Here is a 15,561-nt window from a genome sequence, read left to right as displayed (position 1 = left end):
AACGAAACGCTTAGACTCTTTTCCACTCTATAGCAGAAGTCGCGGTAATCCGACTATCGTTCGGGCGGCTTGGGTTTCTCCAATAGGACTTCCCAAAAATTTTAGTTTTTGGAACATGGTCGGAAATTTTCAAAATTGGGGAAAAAAAGCGGATTTCCGCTTTTTCGTGGAAGTCTTTCATCCCTGCAACACATAATTTTTAAATAAGTCTAATACGAAGATCGATGATTGATATTAAAATCGCCTGAATAAGTATCGAGATTTTGTCAGAATTTGGCGCAGTTCCCAATATTTAAAATTTCTAAAATCAGCCAAACTTACATAAAATCCTAAAATCAAACAGTATGTGTCATCATCTGAAAGACGGGGAAGTCATTCTCTCACACTTACGCGCGTCAAAAGTTAAACATAGAAATACTGGAAATAGGGCTGTTTTCCTGAGTTTTCGATACTTTTCAAGGTCATTTCGAATTTTTCAAGGATTTAATATCATTTTCAAGTACTTCTAGGGGCCCTTGAAAATCAAAATGAAATTCAAGTACTTTTCAAGGCTTTTTCAAGGCCGCGGGAACCCTGGTTGTATATTTGGCTTATTACCTATATTAAACCACCATATTAATTTTAGCAGTAAAAGACAAAAGTGCAAGATAATTAACAGCTGCTTGATAAATATAAATTTTTATTTTTATTTCCAAAAATTAATGTTAAATAATGACTGAAGCAACCATTTTTAAGTCAATTGCTTAACAAACAATAATTTAAATTTAAAAATGCTTTTGATAATATTTTATATAAAAAAAAATACTTAAAATTCAAAAATAAAAAAAAATTATGAGCAAATTACTTTTTTTAGTAAAAAAATAAAACAATGTTATATTTGAAACAGATGATAAAATGTAAATATAGCTAATGAGTAATCTTGAAAATGTTATTACTAAACTTTGAAAACAAAACACTTAATAAAGCACCACCAGACATCACATCACTCAACCATGGCCAAGCACCAACCCCTGTATCTTTTAATAGCCTGGTAGGAAAACTCTTTTACTACGTAAAACTTTAAACCTGGTCAGACGGAGTAAACAGAATCTGAGCAGATACCCTTTTCTCCAAATCTCTACACAACAATCAATGAGAGGACTTTTAGACATGACACATGTAACATGCATCTTGCCGCATATACACGCCACTTGTTTTTGTCAAGATTGAACTCACTAGCCCCTATACTACTACCAGTAATGCAAATGATGCCTTAACCGATTGCGCCACCGGAGCACTAAATGAGGCACCTCATGAAAGAGCGATAACATAACAACAATAAACTTTTTGAAATATAAAACAGAAACTTTTGCTTTAAAAAGAAGCTATTTATAAAAAATTTCCATGCATACCTTTAACTTCCACAATTTGACGAATTACATTATTATCACAGATAGTGATAACCAAAACTAATAAATTCAAAAAAGCACTTCTAACATCTTCTTCAGCCTGAAAAGCAAATAAAGAAGCTTTAAACAACAGAACAAAGAATTTTTTATATAACTTCAAACAAAAAAAACTAAATATAACTAATTATGAGCCGCCAACTAAATATGAGCCACAATAGCCTGTTCCTTTATACAAATAGACTGAAATAGCAGTAACGGAATATTACAGTTATTTAGCAAAATATTGGCTTTTAAATTACATACTGAAAAATAAGACAAATATAACAAAAATTTCTTAAACAATGACAAAAATCATATGATTTATGATTGACATTTGATTATGACCAGGTATTTGCGAAGTAAAATACTTGCTTAACAAGTCATTTTTAAAAAAAAATAAATACATAAATAAAAGTTCAATAGAAGATTTAGTGATGTACAAACTAGATTAAAATGGGAAAATCAGAATAAGAAACAATGATTAACATTATGAGATCTAGAAATTTGTTATAATAATGAAAAAGAGGAAAAAACATGAAAATAATGTACTAACACAATTAACGACAAAATTCAAATTAACTATAATATTTCTGGTCTATTTTTATTGATTGAACAATGAAATAGAATTTTACATTAGTTTATTGCACTTTAAATATCTAATTTTGAAAAGAAAAACTTTTTTAATAAATTTATAAATACTATAAAATAAAATTGTAAGAAAAATATAAAATGCTTTGATGGGGCTTTCATCAGCCTCTAAATTTAAGTGGTTTTTTAAAACAAAAAATAAAAGATTTTCCTATTAAATTAGGAGAAACGGTACTTACTAGTATTTAACAATCTCCTAAAAAAACCAGTAGAATTTAACAGCCATGGAAATATGATTGCAAAATACAATTTAGAGGAAAGCAATCAATTCCATACGAAATGGCACATTTCTATTTCTCACAGATGTTATATAAAACAGTGGTCTTTTCATAGAAAAATAAAACTAAAAATAGAAAATATTAAAAACAGATATAAAGAAAAATAGATATTTGAGCGATTTTGCACTCTCACATAGTATTCCACATGTTCATATATGTAAGTTCTGTCAGAGTTCGCATTTATGCACTATAGCCGTTTTTTTTTTTTTTTTTTACTTAAATTGTAAAAGTTGGTCTTTTTAAAAGAAAAGTACAGAAATGGTGGTACACAAAGGTGAAAGCTCAATTTAAAATACTGAAACATTATATATTTTTCTTTCATTCCCATTAACAAATAAAATATGCAACACTTTTCATATACCTAAAGAAGAATGTAAGGAAAAGTGTGATTCACGCCGCAGGATGATTTGCTAGAACAACCGTGGCTAATTGAAAGAAAAACATTTCATAGCTATTTTTGCGCATTGAACTTGATTTCTTTTTCCCAATTTTGATTTCTTTTTGTATTATTGCACAGAGACGATATGAATTCCCCCTTCATTGACCGTAACCTACATTTATGAACATATGGTTGTGGAACACTAACATATGAAAGTGAAAAATTTGTCTATTAACCCAATTGAAGTTTTATTGCCAAAAAGTAATCATGACAAAGCAGGTTTAGAATAAGTTCTATACAACTATAAATTAAAATTTAAATGTGTTCTGACTTAGTTTATGTGCCTTATATACCACCGAAACAATTCATTATCAAATCAAACACAAGTGTAAATATAGCTAACATAATAAAAAAGAAGTAAAAATAAATACTTACTCTAGTATTTGTGTTGAATAGTAAATGCGTAAAATTGACATGACTGAAATCTAATTTGGCGACTACTTGAGTAGCTACTTGTTTGCTTAATGCAACCATTGAAGCTAAAAGATGTAAAGCTAACCTTGCTTGTGCAGGACGCTTTTGAGGTCTTAAATATTGAAATATGAGTCGCATACCATGCAGTAACACATCTTTTACGATTTTAGTTCCAGCTGCTTCATGTACATGTAAGTCGCCTGCCACTCGAATAAGAATGTGGCACATAGCTTTCAAAACCACACCAACCTATATTAATATTAAAAAACAAAGTCATATAAGAGAAAAAATGCACAAATCACACTTTAGAATCATTAAGTTTTAGATGTAGTAATTAAGCAAGATTTATTCAAAGATATTTAAGAATGGCAAATTGAGTACAACTAGGATAGTTCAATCTTTTAAACAAATTTTAAAGAATTTTTAATCAAAACTTTGAATTTAAAATTCCATGAGCAATTTTTAAATTGTGGGGAAACAAAGTGTAATTTGAGATTTTTAAATTGTGTGAGAATGATTCACTATGTGCTATTTGTGATCTTTCTAAGAGCTTAGAATCACTTGTATGACTTGTTAGAATGCTAAGTGCAATTTGTAAATTACTTCAATATGAATAGCGAAAAATCTGTAAAATTTAAAAAACATGAAGCAATCGTAAATTGCAATAAATCACCAAATAAATCAAATGTGAATCATAAAGTAGTATTTGTCGACCACTTTAAAGCCAATCATGATGTTTATTTTTAAATGGCTTTACTACACATTTACTCATTAAAGAGTGACAAAAAAATACCATCGTCATAAAAAGGAAAAATGGAACTTTATAAGGAAAAAACAGAATTTAAAATTTTTTAAAAAAACACTAGAATTTTTATATTTTATGAAAATGCCATCACTTTTGTAAATTTTTAAAAAGAATCAGCAAAATTTAAGAATTTCTGTGGGTGCACCCACACCCAGCATGCATCTACATTATCTAACTCTGCTAATAAATGAAAAGTTATAAATAATAGTAACTTAATACATAAACAAGCAAAACTATTCCAAAAACTATATAGAAGTCCCAAAGCTAAAAGTGCTCAAATTATGGAATAGACATAGCCCCTGATAAGCAATTTATGTTAGGTGCAGAACAATTTGATCTACTTTTATACAAGGACAACTTAATAGCAAGTCTCAATGAAAATTTAATAGGCTGTTAATAAATTTTATTTCATCTGTAGAGACAGTTATACATAACTTTTACTAATTAAGAATGTTTTTAGAAGTACAGTAGAAGGCCTACATAATGTAATTGTATAAGCAGCACTTCTCCATAAACCAAATTAGCTTTGCTGGTGTAAATAATAAAATTTGCAGTAAAGAAATCTCTGATAGAACTTTTAACTTTTTAAATTATTTGCTAAGATGTCATAAGCTAAATGTCATAAGCTGAACAAACTAAAATTGGTTAATTTGTTTGTTTCTACTTCAAACACTGCAAGAAATTAGTCTTTTTTTTTTTTTTTTTGTAAATAATAAATATTTAAAAGAACATTTTGTATTTTTAAGTATTTGTATCTAAAAATTATTTTAGAGCATTTTACTGTTGATCTCTTCCAGACTAAAATTGCCATATTTAGTAAGGTAAAGTTAAAGATCAGTGAAATGATCTATATAATACAAAATTCCATAAAACAAAACTTTAAGTTTCATTGTGGATAGACATTTTATAGATATTTTACTGTATTCCCATAAATTGAAGGCATTACTCTGCATAATAAAATTATTTGTCATAAATAATAGTTATTAGTAAGAATTGATTGTTAAACACTTTTAAAAATATCACTTTTATCTTTAAACATTAGACATGGTTCAACTACTGTGAATAAAAGCATGGTTTCTTCAATGTTCAATTACTTTGTAGCCAGTGTTTTCATTATGGGAGAGAATTTCTCACCCTTTCTCAAAAACAGGGTGAGATTTAAAAAAGCTAAGTGAGATTTCTAAAAATTAAAAAAAACATGAATAGACTTGGAAAAAAATTATTTCTTAAATTATAATACATTTTTAACATCTTCTAATTGAATATTTTTGCTGCATCATCATATGGAAAATGTTCTATATCTACTTTTCCTATATTCTATATCTTAAATGCTCTACATCTAAAAATTAAAAAAACATGAATAGACTTGGAAAAAAAATTATTTCTTTAATTATAATACATTTTTAACATCTTCTAATTGAATATTTTTGCTGTATCATCATATGGAAAATGTTCTATATCCACTTTTTCATCAGCTATAATATTTATTTGGCTGAAAAATATCCGTATTTGTTTTGACCGTTTCTACCGACATTTGTTTCCTTTTCATTTGTCCGTTATGGAGTAGAAGATGTCGCTTTAACAAGGTATTTGTCCATCTTACATAAAAATGTAAACGTCTTACATGAAGAAACCTTACCTACGGTGAACATGTGGTTGCAGAGAAAGGTGAGTGGTGTTCTGCTGTTCGCACCGGTTTTGAACTATACTCGAAAATAGGGAAGCTAGATAACAAGGACCGATGTTCAAAATAATGAAAGATCAAGGAAGAACAGTGAAAAGGATTTTATTCAAAATGGCAAAAGACGAAATTTTTTCCAAAAATTCGCGCATTTTGAAATTGATTAATGGAGTGCACGAACTTCTCACGTTAAAAATTTTTTATTGCGAGAGAAGAACAAAAATATGCGAGATTCTCGCGCTGTAGTGAAAACACTGGTAGCATTACAAAAAACTAGTAAAGTAACTGGAGAGATTTCCGTATCATGATCTGTGGCAGAATAATCGCCTATTCTTGGAAACTTCCGGACACTGTCCCAGGAGAAACTAAAAATAACATCACAGAACGGAACTCGAAAGTTTTAACTTGTAACAACCCCCAGGCAAACATATACATGCTTTTTTTCTTCTTCTTTTTTTAAAGTTCACAAATTTAAAATCTATTTGGCACCTTAGCGATTGTAGCTGGCGTGACAGACCACGATACCGAAATATCCCCAAGTAACTTACGAATACATAATTCATTGCACTTTAGATACCTACTTCTAGATTTGATAACCGTTATGCATCAAACCTTAAGCTTCTGAAAAACTTATAACAAAACTCTTAACTTTATACGAGAAAAATCACTGAAAATATGTAATACAATATTAAATTGAAATTTAAGACACTGATTATTTGAACTTACATTTTGAGAATCTGCATTTGCTAATTCTTTCACAAAAGGCAGTAATTCATCACAACTATTAGAGAACTGTAAATATTCTTTGACAATGTCATAATTTGATTTACTTTCATTAAATTCTTCAGCAAAGCTTACAAATTTATGCAAATCTGGAAAAAACAAGATTAGTAACTAAACTTAAAGATTATAATATAAAAACAGTAGATTTATAAGAATCATCATTTAAGTAACTTGCTATAGAATAATATACGAGGTTTAATTTACATAGAGAAATAAAAGTAATTTTATACAGAATTAGAAGAAGTATAGAAGAAAATTACATACACTTATAGGAGTTATCGTTTTTTATAAATGCATTATAAAGGAATTCAGCATTGATCTTTTCCTCCATCGTGTTCTTGTATTTCGCTAACCAAAACAAATACACGTGAAATACAGTAAATAGTTTTTCCAGAATTAAAAACTCAAGGATTCAATGCGCAATCGCATCGAACTCGTTGAGATGATTTTTACTCTAATTTTCGTTCCCAGAAATGCTAAACTGAAAAAACTTTTTAATCTCAGTGTAAACAGTTTGCTTTGTGTCATAAGAGTATGAGATCAAGCAGTTGTGCTTGTAATCTTTTTACCAATCTTAATTGTTGGCATAATAAACTATGTAAGCGACAAGCTGCTCATTTACACATCGTAAAGTTGCATCATTTTGTGCATCATTCAGATGAAAATAAATAAATATTTTATGATCGTTTTATCATTCTACAATCTAAATATTTCATATCCTCAAAGTTTGTTCTAAATATGGAAGGTGTTGTTTTCAAAAAATCATTCAAACGAAACATACGAAAAAGAAAAATAAGCGGGAGTGATGCATCAAGTAGTGAAGATGAAACTAGAGTTTTACAAAAAGAAAAAAAGTCCAATTTTAGTAATCCCATGATTCAAAGTACAAACAAAAGCAAAAAGAAAACTCGGGACATTGTGGTAGACGACAACGATGATGAACCTGCTTTGGTAGCGTATAAATCCGACAAGACAAGTGCTCGAGTTGGCCCATCAGATATGGGTGCTACATCATATAATCAAGTTGAGACTGAGAAAGACAGAGATGCTCAAGCAATATTCGAGAAAGCACAAAAAATTAATGACGAGCTCAAAGACAAAGCTGATGATAAAGTATATAGAGGTATTAACAATTATGCTCAATATAGCAAAATAAAAGATACTGCACAGGGTAATGCATCTAGTGGTATGGTCAGAAAAGGACCCATACGAGCACCTGATAATATCAGATCTACAGTTAGATGGGATTACCAACCTGACATTTGTAAAGATTATAAAGAAACTGGTTTTTGTGGCTTTGGTGACAGTTGTAAGTTTTTGCATGACCGTTCAGATCATAAACATGGTTGGCAACTAGAATTAGAAATGGCAAACAATACCTATGGGGCTGAAGATGATACAAAATATGAAATAAGTTCTGATGAAGATGATTTGCCTTTCAAGTGTTTCATTTGTCGCAGTTCTTTTGTTGAACCTGTTGTAACTAAATGCCAACATTACTTTTGTGAGAAGTGCGCTCTAGAGCAGTACAAAAAAAGTTCCAGATGTTATGTTTGTGGTACGCAAACTTCTGGTTTTTTCAAACCAGCTAAAGAATTGAAAGCTAAATTAGCAGCTAGGGAGGCAAAAGATTCTCCTGAAAATAGTGACTGATTATTGTTTTTTATTTTATTTTAAATTTTATTAGTAGTTGTAGTACTTTGTTTCGTGAGCCATTAAACAGATTACTAATCAAGATATTTTCATATTAGCACCTGTTCAAGCCAACTACTTTCAAAAGCGTCGAAGGATCTTTAGTTTTTAAATTAAAATTCTTTGAACTATCTTCTTTTCTTTTTTTTAGTTTTTTGCATCCATTGTCTGGTTGTGACAAAGTTTGGCTGGATTTAGTCTGGGGGGGGGTGTGCTCAGGACTGCTGAGGGTCCAACTAAAATGTCTTAAAACTATTTTGGAGTTTATAATTTATTAATTTTTAAAAAAAAAAAAACTTGCGGAGAATTTTTATGTCTATAATGTTATGTTTATTTTTGTGTTTTGAGGAAGGGGCCAGCTGTAGATTTTGTTCTCGGGGTCCTTAAAACCTTTGTTCAGAATTGAATACTAATTAATAAATTTCCCCCTCTAAGTTATTAATGATGCTAGTGAGGCTTAATTAACTGTAGTAAATTGTACTATTCATATTCTAATAATTGGTACCTAATAAACAAATATAGGTACTGAGGTAATATTTTTCTGGGCTTCCTGAAACAGAGCAGTTGGTACTTTATTAGCATTTATTTGTTGTAATTTTTATGTTCTAGAAAGCATGTTCTTTACCAAAGTTAAAAGTTTACCTCATACTGTGTTTAAAAACACAGAAATGTTTTTTATTTATGGCTTGTATCTTTTGTAAGAATTAGTTATATATTCTCCATGTATATTGTTATAAGATACGTCTCACTGTCAAAGGTTGTACAAAACACTATGCATAAGTATTTAATTTAAAGTGTATAGTTAAAAACAAAAAAATAAAAATAATAAATCTCATTGTTTAAATCTATTGTGTCGTTATTTATTAAAAACTTAGCGTTTTAGCTATCAAGGCCTAAAATAAGAGGAATGAATGAAAGTTTATTGTCCTTTTTGGTAATTATTGTTTTCTGTAAACAAATATGCATTTTAAAACAAGATTTAAAATATGTGGTTTTTATGTCTGGTTTTAAATTATTGTGTGTTTGCTAGCAAAATATGGTCTTACATACCTGCCAAGTCTCTCGTTTTTTAACGAAAACTCTTGTATTTTACGACAATCTCTGGTTTATACGTATATTCTCAAATTTCTCCATATTTATTGAAAAAAATCTGTTGTTCTCTTAATTTCTTCGTAATTTAAAAAAAAAATTTGGATGATAAAATATCTGCTGATGGTAAAGTACTTCTCTTATTCCTATGTAGATAGTGCTATTGCCAGTACTGCAGTATGTTGAGTATTTATAGTTTAAGTAGTTACAAATAATGGTTTTAAAAAAATCTTCTTTAGATTAAGACTTATATACATATTTTTCACTTCGCTAAATGTAAGTGCTTATATTATTTCCAATTTTGACTTACATGGCTTATGATGTATCAAAAATTTAAGTAAAAGAATACAAAATATTTAATTCTATAATAACAGAACTTTCCTTGTAAAAAACGTGCAAAGCAGCAGTATTTTCAAAAGAAAGAATAATTGAATCAATAAAGAAAAAAGAAAACAATGGAAATAAAAATATGGCCACCGAAGCCGACGTCTTCAGGGGTTATCAGCTCCGGAAGCCATAGAACAAAACTTTTTCTATTGAGAGAGCCAGACAAATGTCAGAATTTGCTTCCTCAGTACCCCGAAGGTTTTGCAAAAGTCCAGAAAGAAATACATAAAATCAAATCAGAAGAGAAATTTCAAACAAAATCTTGAGAATATAATACAAAAAGGAAAATACAAAAACTCACAGTAAACTGGTCAAACAGCAATTTCATGAAACTAACTAATTGTGAAAGAAACATTTGATCAGGGTTGGGTTTTTGCCGTCAAAAACTGGCTTTTAAAATGACAGTGGTAAAAACCTTCAAAAACCTACTGTTTTCTTTAATTTATGGCATATAGCGGACAATATATTATTTTCACTTAATTGCCTTTATAAATGAGTGTTGTAAATGATTGCTATTGATTTTGCAACTATATACATGTATTCTTATAGAAGGATATACATTCATACAGAAATATTGTAATATACTTATTGAAAATAGTGATACTTAACTTTTATCATTATAGCTTGATTTGCAAAGGATTTAAAATTTTGCACTTCTTAATAGTTAGAAATAAACGAACAAACAAAAAAACTTGGAACTATTAATAAATTCAAGAACTAAAAAGAAGAATTTAAAATTTGGCATTTCTTAAATATTAGAAATAAGCTAAACAAAACATTCACTTTTTTCATTTCATTTTTTCTAATTTTATTGCCCAAAAATGAATTAATTTTAAATCATAAGCAGTTAAACTCAAACTAAAATACAGTTTTATCGAAACTATGGGTTTTTGACATGACAGTAAAAACCGTCATGTGTCAAAAACTTGCCAACCCTGCATTTGATATAAAAGAAAACACCTTCTATTAAAATGCGCAGTAGGAAGAAAAAAAGAATAGGAAAGGTAAAGATTGCGTAACAGATTAATATAATGCTTAACTGGGGCTGCTCAGTCGAGACTTTAATTTCGCCCTGTTAAAAGAAATAATGAACTAATATTCCTCAATCATTTTCCTAATCAAAAATTTAACATTACAATAATTATAAGGAAAATCATTATTTCTCAAAAAATTATTCACAGCCTCTTGAAAACATTTTTTTAACTCTAAACAATTGAGAAAAAACTAAATTTTTGAAAATTTTATTGCTCAAATTAGTATTAAAGTTACAGAAAAAAATAAACTTTAAATTTAAAAGCCTCTCGTTTATCAAAAACACCAATTTTAATTATTTAATCAACAATATCAATTTTAAAATCTAAATATTCAACATTTAAGCAATTCTAATTAGTTTTTTTTCAAAACCAAATTTTTTTTAAGCTAAATTTCTTGAGTTTAATGATTTTACATATATTGATGATTTGATTTGGTTTAAAAAAAAAAACATTTTATTTTTAGTATTTATTCTAAAGATTTGGTTTAAAAAAAAAAACATTTTATTTTTAGTATTTATCCTAAAGATTTGGTTTAAAAAAAAACTGAGTCAAGCCATAATGCCAAGAGGAGAAACTCAATAATATGAATAAAGTAACTGTCGTTGTAGTTTTATTAATTATGCGTACAAATTTTTAAAATTAAATAAATGTTGTTACATTGAACTCATAATTTTATTTCTTTTATATGTATAGTTTCATTAGGCAGTCAATTCGGGTGTATAAAATTTTGAAATTAAATAAATGGTGTTACAATGGTGTTAATCTTTGAATTTTATTTCTACATTTATAAGTACAGTTTTATTTTTTTCATTAGACAGCCAATTCATCATATCTCTATAAACTTTAACACGCCTCAAAAGACAAAGGAATTGATAAGTTATTAAATTATTTCTGATTTGGGAAAAAAAGATAATTAGTGTAATGTTATTGCTAACAGAAAATCCTGAAAATAGTTAAAAAACTTGCGATAAATTTTGAATAAAAAAAGTACAAGTCTAATTAATTGTATTCTCATTCTCGTTTTAATTTAGAATTGTACTTTGTCCACTTATATCTCTAAGTCTCATGATATACTTTGTGGAGCAAGAGTAGTAGTTCAATAATTTAAATAAAAAAAAAGTTAACAGTACTTATTACTGTTCGGATAGTCCAGTAGAATGATTAATGTTTCAGTTTGTTATCAGCTTTAACAAAAAATTTTTATATCGATTATTTTCATATTTAGTTGGATTTTGAAAAAGGTTTAGAATTTAACATGAAAATAAAAAGAGCAACTAAATTTTTTGTGGGGGTAAGGGGCAGAAAAGTCCGGACATCTCCCATTTTACTCTTCAGATATGCACTTATTGGATTGAGAAAACTGCTGTTGAAAGCAGAACTAGGTGAGTCATGACAACTAAGTCACTAGGGAGCTGTATGACGTCTAGGCCATTTCTGATTCTTATCTCGCAATTTAGTCCAATTATTTTGGTGGTTATCGGGCTGCGCATATTAAAGTTCCCTAAAATCTTACAAGTTTGTGTCCAAACCTTGTATGATCTCAGCTGTAAAAGTATTGGAACCTCAAAATTTTTGCTTTCGAATTCTAGGAAACTGCAAACTTAGCAGTTAGCACCGTATTGATTTAAAGCCTATCTTCACAATCGTTTTATATCACACTTCATTATCATCAACTCAATCTCTCCAAAAGTATTGGAACCACAGAATTATGTACTTTGATTTCTCGGAACACTGTAAATTTTACCTCGAATTAGTTTAATGTTTCTTCATTATGATCATCTTGTATCCTCACTTCTCCATCATCATCATCAATCTCAAATTTCTCACAGCATAGAGGATGAAAGTGATGAGCAAAGATCCTTTTCTTCATCCAACTCAGACACAGACTTTTGAATTTTATCTATAATTTAGTTTTCCATGTCACCTATGGATCAATTTGTATCCATTGGTAGGTTTGATTTCTGCCTCAATTTCAACTTCAAGTAAAAGTGAATCTTCCTACCATAAGTTTCTGTTTCAGTCCCGTAGTGAACTGATCGTTAAGATACAGTTCACAGCAGATCACCAAGTCAAGCATCACTGCAGTGATGCTTGACTGCCACCCGCACACTGACCGCAGCCATGTGCGGGTGGGTGACCACTTGGATCAGTCTGAGTAGGGATCGACTGTGTGCGGTATTGGTCCTCGTTAAACTGTTCTACCGTGAAGTGCTCGACTTCACGTACAGGTCGTTGGGCTACCGAAGTGGGGGTAACTTCCCCTCCGCAGAGGATCAAAATTGTGATGGCATGTCTTCGGGTCATCCTCAGGAATGTTTCCCAGACCGTCGCCAATAGCTCATTGTGCTACTCTATTATGAACTAGTTCTATTTTAATTGAATGCGCAGGATTTCAAACGCAAACTTAAAACACTATTTCCCGCAGTACAGGACGTGAGATTAACGGCCACTTCATTCTAAGTCTGTTTGTTCAATCCTCTACTGTCATTTATATTTCTTTCTTAATTTGAACAGAGGAAGGCAAGGTAACTTTATATCACCTTCCAAAAATTTATGATATCTGTGTTAAGACTAAGATTTGTGAAATACGGTTTATTTTAACAAACAATAACTTTTTCTCTCCTAATATATGATTAAAAACGCTATTAATTGATATTTGAAACAGAATGGCGGGATTCGAACCTAGTACCTTCTATGAAAGTGCAAGTTTGCTAATTTTTGATTTATTTAAAAAAAGTGACGTAGTTAAGTATTCGTCCAATTTCTGTGTGATGTGATTCTTCAGTTTTTGTAAGTCAGGTCCTTAAAGATTATCTTCTTCAGGTCAATATTTTTTTATTATTAATTTCAGAACCCCGTGATATGATTCAAAAGCTCCTTTGCCATTACTTACCGTACTCCCCCATTTAGCCGACCTACTAATGGAGCTAAGTAAATAGGCTAAGAAACTAAATAGCCGTTTTATTTTTTCATCAGGCTTTTTATTTCATATTTGGTTCAATAAGTACTTACATCTCAATCCCGTCGTTTCTAAAGATCTGATTTTTTAAAAATACTTCCGGTTTCTAATTATTAAAAGAAATATGCGGTCGGAAAGGCATAAGAATGTTCTAGCTGCAAAATAAAAGCATTCTTTTGGAAATATTTTAGTGAGACATGGACCTCCACACTTTGCACAGCGTGTGGTGCGCGATACCGGTCGGCTCCTGTGCATTGAGAGGATCAGTGCTACTCGCTTTTATCCTCTGTATTGTGAGTTAAAATGTGCAAAACGGTGATCTTGTGAATCTCAAAATTAAAATTTGTACATAAAATTAAAATGCAATGCTTTCAGGGCACTAGAGCAAATTTTGTAAGTTTGCAAAGGCAGAGGTTAATATGAAACACGGGTGCCCATCGTTCCAAAGGCTAATGAGGACACCCCCTTTGAATTTGAAAACTCTGCCACTCATTTCTTCAAACAACAAAAATGTATATAAATTTTTTATTTAACCCCTTCCTTCTCGCTCCCGTGAAAATGACGGGGTGAATTATCGCCCTATATTTCTCGCTCCCGTGATATTGACGGGCTGGAGTGATCAGTAGTAACACGCCAACAAGAATAAAACTAATTCATTTCTTTTGCCCGGAAAACATTTTATTTCTCATTTTACACAAGATGGCAGTACCAGGATATTTTTAAGGTAATTGTAGATAGTTAGTTTATTTTAAACTAGATGTCTGCACTAATCAAATACAAAAAAAAAGCTTTTATGACCGTTTTCTTGAAAACTAACGGATCGTTAAGGGGTTAAACAACTATTTTTTTAGTTGTATTTGATTGTCTTATCTTAATTAGATTCACCTTTAGAAATATTATATTTCGAAGACAAAGATAGCGATATAAACACTAAGTGGTGATGTTATTTTTAAAAATTAAATAAACTTAATGACTCATTTGATTCAGCCCAATGAGTTCAAATTTAATGAGATTTATTGCATTAATTTCAGCAAAGACGGTTCATTCCCATCGATAGTTCAAATTTAATCATATTTATTCAAATGGAACTAGATGTTTTTTGAATAGTAATATTTTATTTACAAAGATTACTTTGAAGTGCGCGGACAGAAATTTTAAGAATTTTATCTAAATACTTTTTTAAATTATACTCGGAAGTTCAGCTCACCAACCACTTCTCACTCATTTGTAATTGCTTCCTATTCATAATTTTTTTTTTAATCATTTCATTTTTTCCCCTACCATCATTAGATTCGTCTAATGCTTCTTTTCTAATTCAATAAATGGATTTTAAGATTGATTTAGTTAAACAAGATTAATAATAAATGAAACACCACCTTGTTGTAGCTTACTAGTTCAGGCATTACGAAGAAATCAAGAGCGCAAGTACAATTAAATTAGAAGCAGTAAGAACTTGTTGATAAATTTTAATACTGGCACATTCACTAAGTTCCCATTTAATTTCAGAAAAAAATCCTGGGCATTTCGGACAAATTTCAATTTATCCAGATCTGGTTGTCGTTGTTCATTTACGTCGTTCTAGAGCTGCACAATGGGCAACTGGCGATGGCCTGGGAAACATCCCCGAGAATGATCCGAAGACATCCCATCACAATTTCGATCCTCTGCACAGGGGATGGCACCCCCGCATCGGCAGCCCAACTACCAATACCGCACACCCTCGGTCCCTAAGCAGACTGATCCAAGTGGTCATCCACCCGCACACTGACCGTAGCCAGTGATGCTTGACTTCGGCGATCTGCTGGGAACTGTGTCTTAACGATCAGTCCACTGTGGGACTTATCCAGATCTAATTTGATCGATCAATTTCTCCTCGAAAAACTTAGTTTTTTTCTTAGTTGCATTGCATGTCCAATATTATATTT

General features: G+C 30.3%; 2 protein-coding genes across 2 annotated transcripts in view; one reads left to right on the top strand and one right to left on the bottom strand.

The window, feature by feature from the left end:
• Positions 1 to 7,003, bottom strand: part of LOC107448442 (nucleolar pre-ribosomal-associated protein 1) — a 54,845-nt gene extending 47,842 nt beyond the window's left edge. Inside the window, exons 1-4 of the mRNA XM_016063624.3 lie at positions 6,740 to 7,003; positions 6,419 to 6,564; positions 3,168 to 3,455; positions 1,392 to 1,488 (exon numbers count right to left, since the gene is read on the bottom strand). Of these exons, the coding sequence (XP_015919110.1) occupies positions 1,392 to 1,488; positions 3,168 to 3,455; positions 6,419 to 6,564; positions 6,740 to 6,806 (598 nt within the window). The 5' untranslated portion in view covers positions 6,807 to 7,003. The remainder of the gene's footprint in view (positions 1 to 1,391; positions 1,489 to 3,167; positions 3,456 to 6,418; positions 6,565 to 6,739) is intronic.
• Positions 7,004 to 7,094: 91 nt separating this feature from the next.
• Positions 7,095 to 9,011, top strand: LOC107448443 (RING finger protein mdlc). Its single transcript, XM_016063626.3, has one exon. The coding sequence runs from the start codon at positions 7,214 to 7,216 to the stop codon at positions 8,126 to 8,128; it is 915 nt and encodes a 304-aa protein (XP_015919112.1). The 5' UTR covers positions 7,095 to 7,213; the 3' UTR covers positions 8,129 to 9,011.
• Positions 9,012 to 15,561: the final 6,550 nt, after the last annotated feature.

The sequence above is a fragment of the Parasteatoda tepidariorum genome, chromosome 3, assembly GCF_043381705.1.
Source record: "Parasteatoda tepidariorum isolate YZ-2023 chromosome 3, CAS_Ptep_4.0, whole genome shotgun sequence".
Taxonomy (NCBI): Eukaryota; Metazoa; Arthropoda; class Arachnida; order Araneae; family Theridiidae; genus Parasteatoda; species Parasteatoda tepidariorum.
Note: the sequence above shows the minus strand (reverse complement) of the source record. Positions and strands in the feature narration are given on the sequence as shown.